Source organism: Eumetopias jubatus, unplaced genomic scaffold, assembly GCF_037043125.1.
Source record: "Eumetopias jubatus isolate StellerSeaLion01/CBP00866 unplaced genomic scaffold, mEumJub1_p1.0 scaffold_7, whole genome shotgun sequence".
In the NCBI taxonomy this organism is placed as follows: domain Eukaryota; kingdom Metazoa; phylum Chordata; class Mammalia; order Carnivora; family Otariidae; genus Eumetopias; species Eumetopias jubatus.
In genome coordinates, this window is record NW_028274813.1 from 8,860,048 (window position 1) to 8,865,302 (window position 5,255).

At 50.6% G+C, this 5,255-nt stretch overlaps 1 protein-coding gene across 1 annotated transcript; it reads right to left on the bottom strand.

Moving 5' to 3' along the window:
* Positions 1-1,871: 1,871 nt before the first annotated feature.
* CUNH14orf132 (chromosome unknown C14orf132 homolog) lies at positions 1,872-3,870 on the bottom strand. Its single transcript, XM_088024987.1, has 2 exons — positions 3,793-3,870; positions 1,872-2,096 (listed from the first exon to the last, which is right to left on the bottom strand). Exons 1-2 carry the CDS (start codon positions 3,868-3,870, stop codon positions 1,872-1,874), a joined length of 303 nt encoding a protein of 100 aa, XP_087881113.1.
* Between the last annotated feature and the right edge of the window lie 1,385 nt (positions 3,871-5,255).

Genomic DNA, 5,255 nt, shown 5'->3' on the forward strand with positions numbered 1-5,255 from the left:
CCGCCCCCTGCCCCGGTCTGGTCCTGCTGAGAGCACGGCCCTGTCAGTGATTCCAGAAGGAGCCCAGGCCAAAGGTCCCCCATCCCTTCTCCCTCTCTGCAAAGGTCATCAGCACTGCACTCGCGACCTCCACTTGAGCCAAAGCCGCCGTGGATGCATGCATGGCTGCAGTGACAGATGTGGCTCAGAGGAGCTGGTGGCCGTCTGCGGACACAGTTTGGAGGTCAGGCTGGAGATCCTGTTGGCACAGTAGCCCGGCGCCAATCTCGCAGACGAGTGGCTGCCTCTGGACAATTAAGATGTCCCTGTGCCTGCCATCCAGGAACAGCCATGTCTCCTGAGACCACAGGGACACAATCACCTTTTTTGCAATTGTCCCCAAACAGCACCAGGGTTTCCCACCCAGTCTTTTCAGTTTCCCCACCAGAGAGGGGAAGTTTAGACCATTTATTTTCTTTTGCACAGCACGGGGAGAAAGCACAGAGAAAGCCACTCCTGGACTGCAAGCGAGGGAGCCTGCGTGTGAGCCTCTCACTCTGCTCGGCACAGGGGAGCTATCTGGGGAAGGGGGCGTACCATGCAGGCGCCTTTCCTAAAGACAGAAGAAGAACGAGTCCTTCTCCCCCAGCGCATCCCATCCTGTGCTGGTCTGCTCGGGAGGCTCCCTTACTTGCCAGAACCCCCTTCCCCACAGCCACTGACTTGGAGGAAGGTTAAGGAGGCTGACTCGGACAGAGCACATTCATGCCTGCAAGAGAACCCGGGAGCCAGACCCCATGTAAAAGGCAGGTGTCTGAGCACCTGGCCCCCCTGGCACACAGCTTCCAGACCCTTTCTCTGGGCATTCTCCCCGAGGGCAGCTGAGAAGCAGGGATTTGCTTGAGAGAGTACTTCACTGGGGCTGAGAGAGCCCCCGGCTGAGTCAGGAAACGTCCCTCCTGGTCCCTCCTGCTCTGACGGGTGCAGTCACCTGCCCTGTGATCAATGGCAAACCACGCCTCTCCCTCCCAGCTGTCGGAAGATCAGGTGAGCGTGAGACTGCTATCTCTAAAATCCCGAGATTTCTCAGAGAGGAGAGAGCGTCTTCTGTCTGCTGGTCTGAAGACTTGACCACATGGCAGATCCACAGTTTAAAGGCGCTTCTTCTCTTTTGAAAAAGAAGAGCAAGTCCGTCCAGCAGAGAACCCCCTACCCGTGGAAATCCCACCCCGTCACCAGTCATCCGCCTGCCCTTGGACTTCCCGATGCATCTGGGTCTCAAAAGGGGCCAAGTGTCTGGTGACAAAGATGCCCTGTCCAAGTCAAACGAGGAATGTTCTATGGCCCAGTTCACCACCACCCTATTCCAAAGGGCTGAATGGGAGACCAAGGCTGGGCTGGGAACGCTCCAGTACTGAGGGCTGCTCTCGCCCGGCACCTCACGCACCAGGTGCGGTAAGTTGGCATAAAAACAAGACACATACGTGGTTATTTACGGCCAGCAAGCGATTGTAACCCCATGTCCATATTTCACATCTAACCGGCTGTTTCTTCTGGTCTTATGTTATTGAAATATGGTTTCAAAAAATTCCCCAATTTGCTCCTCGTGAAGGCTTTGCCCCATCACGCCTCCAGGGGCTGGAAGCTCACACTCCCATGTTTTCTGGCTCAGCTTGACCACAGCACAGAACATTGGAAATCAGGGCTGCTTGGGGGAAATTTCTGATGCACAGTCACTGCCCCTGGAGAGGCCGTGCACATGGTCAGAACTCCTGGTTCCAGGAGGTGGGCACAGCCAAAGGCCGACAGCGCTGGTGCCCCGAACAAGGCCTCGCCCTGCTGTGAGCCCAGCACGGGGAGAGCCGGCCTGGAGCTCGCGGGCGCCCCGAACCTTAGAAGGTGAAGGCGTACACCACCCCAACCACCACAATGTTCCCCAGTGTCGCTATGATGGCAATCCAGAGCAAGACTGCGTCGTTGGAGGACCGCGGAGGCTCCTCCGGCTGGCCCTGGCCGTTGGAGGCCGCATGGACGTTGGTGGAGGAGTTAAAGAGGGAGTACTCCGTGCTGAAGTCCTCGTTGGGCGAGTCCATGAAGGCACCTCCCATCATGGGCAGCTGTGGAGAGGGAGAGAGAGAATTAACCTGGGCACACCGGGCTCGGGAGGAACCGCCTTCCAGAGGGACATCTGCCGGGTCAAGCAACCCTGTGCTCAGACACAGCATCTCACAGGGCTCTCCTTCTGTTTCTTATCATGGACAGTTCCTATTTTAAGCTACAAAAATTAGCAGAGATGGCAACGCTTGGAGGCAGACACCCCCATGCCCATTTCGCAGATGGAAGCGTTAAGGCACATAGCTCATCCACAGCTGGGGCAGTCTCTGGGACTTACAGACCCCCTCTCATGGCCGGGCCCTCCACCCCAGCATGGGCTGTAAAATGCTTTCCTTCCTCTTCTCTTTGTAAAGTCACGATGCTCAGCACAGAACATTAAGGAAATAGAAAAGAGGAAAAAGAAAAAGTGAGAACGAGCCTCACTGCTTTAGGATAATCACTGTTAACACAGATATTTTCCTTTTGCACCTTTTTTCAATGTGAGTGTGTGTATGTGTGTGTGAGAGAGAGACAGAGAGAACACATGTTTACACATGTGGTTTTATATAAAATTTTGTGTAAAAATTCCATCAAAACACCATTTTACCCATTGTATACTATTCTACCACAAATAAAACCGCAATTTAACCATCCCCCTACAACTGGAGATTCAGAAATTTTGTTTTTTTCCTTTTATAAATAATGCAGTCAGAATGGCTAAAATTAACAAGTCAGGAAATGATAGATGTTGGCAGGGACGCGGAGAAAAGGGAACCCGCCTACACCGTTGGTGGGAATGCAAGCTGGTGCAGCCACTCTGGAAAACAGTATGGAGGTTCCTCAAACAGTTGAAAATAGAGCTACCACATGACCCAGCAATTGCACTACTGGGTCTTTACCAATGTAGGTAATCCTTACCAAATGTAGGGATCCGAAGGGGCACGTGCACCCCAAAGTTTATAGCAGCAACGTCCACAATAGCCAAACTATGGAAAGAGCCTAGATGTCCGTCGACAGATGAATGGATAAAGAAGATGTGGTATATATACACAATGGAATATTATGCAGCCATCGAAAAATGAAATCTTGCCATTTACAATGATGTGGATGGAACTAGAGGGTATTATGTTGAGTGAAATAAGTCAATCAGAGAAAGACAATTATCATATGATCTCACTGATATGAGGAATTTAAGAAACAAGGCAGAGGATCATAGGGGAAGAGAGGAAAAAAATAAAATGACGAAATCAGAGACAGAGACAAACCATAAGAGACTCAATCTCAGGAAACAAACTGGGAGTTGCTGGAGGGGAGAGGGGTGGGGGGATGAGGTGCCTGCGTGGTGGACATTGGGGAGGGTATGTGCTGTGGTGAGCGCTGTGGATTGTGTAAGACCGATGAACCACAGACCTGTACCCCTGGAACAAATAATACATTGTATGTTAATAATAAAAAAATTTTTTAAAAAATAGTGCACTGATCAACACCCTATACCTGCATTTGGGTGTATGTATGTGCTTCTATGTGCATTTTTATTTATTGTGGCAGACTCCCAGACAGGGAACTTCTGAGTCAATGGGTATGAATTCTTCAGAGCTCCTGGTGCACAAAGACACACTCCCCAGAAGAGTGATTCTAACTCCCAAAGCCTCACGCATAAGGATGTCAGCACGTTTGCACTCCAGAGATCAGAGGTTGGAAGTCTTACACGGGTCTCACCGGGCTACCACCAAGGTGTTCACTGTACTCCTGCCTCGTCCAGCTTCCAGAGGTGCCCACATTGGCCCGTGGCCCCATCCTCTGTCCCCCAAGCCTGCAGTGTGGCATCTTCCAACCTCTCTCTGACCCTCCCATTTCCCCCTTATGAGGACCCTGGTGATTATACTGGGCTCGCTTGGATAATCCAGGATCATCTCTGATCTCAAAATCTTTTTTTTTTTTTAAGATTTATTTATTTGAGAGAGGCAGAGAGAGCCCATGGTGGGGAGGGGCAGAGGCAGAGGGAGAGAGAGAGAATCTCAAGCAGACTCCCCCCTGGGCATGGAGCCCGACGAGGGCTTGATCTCCCGACCCTGAGATCATGACCTGAGCCAAAACCAAGAGTCGGACACCTAAATTGGTGCACCACCCAGTCGCCCCTGATGTCAAGATCCTTAACCTTAATCATACCAGCAAAGTCTCTTTGCCCTGTCAGGTGACGTATCCAGAGGCTCACCTAATTGGAGGTTGGTCTCCTGCTACCCAGGGAACTCTCTGGAAGGCAAGCATTGTGATCTAATCATCTCAAGCTCTCTCAGCCCCATTGTTAACACAAAAAAGGTGACAAACACGACCCTGTAGAATTAATGAACTGAAGTCAGAAGAGCTCCCCACCAGCTGTTCTTCATCAGCCCAATCGCAGAGACCCCCGTGGGGGACAGTGCATTCTCCAGAGAGTGAGCCCCCCCTCTGCCCTGCACCTAAGCCAGAGACCACGGCTGGTGTCTGATGGATGCTCTTGCCTCTGAGTGTGGGGACAAGGGTGGGTTCTGGTGCTAGACAGACTCGGAGGTGAATCCTGCTTCACCAAGGTGGGTGAGCACGGTAGAGTCGGGGGGTGAGTATAGTAGAGCTGGGGTGGGTCCTTTAACCCACTTGCCTGTTTAGTAATGAAGATAATTCATTATCTTCAGTGGAACCAGCAGGATTCTTACAAGGAGGAAATAAAATCACAGATGATAAAATGTGGTCCAAGATAGTCACTCAGTAATTCCTTATATTCTTTCCTTTTATTGTTCTTGTAGAAATTCAAAACCAGGAGCCTTGCATGCATCTCTTACCCAACTGCTTAAGCTGAAGGGAGGGAATGGGGACCCTCGTGTTTCCAGATGTGCGCTTCTATGCGATCAATTAATCAGGCACTCTCTTGCAGGTGCAAGAGACAGCCCCTCTGCTCCCCAACTTATGTTTAGGCTAAGAGATGCTCCAAGTCTGGCTAGCACTGTCATTTGATCTATCTGTCTCAGGTGTTTGGTGGTTTTGATGTTTTTTTCCTTTGTAAAACAGATTCTACATTCAAAGTGTCCATAGATGTGAAAACAAGTTTAAACAGCAAAATCTCATGAATAGAAAACAACAAACAAAAAGGTCAGCCTCGAGTGAAATAAGTCAATCAGGGAAAGACATGTATCATATGACCTCAC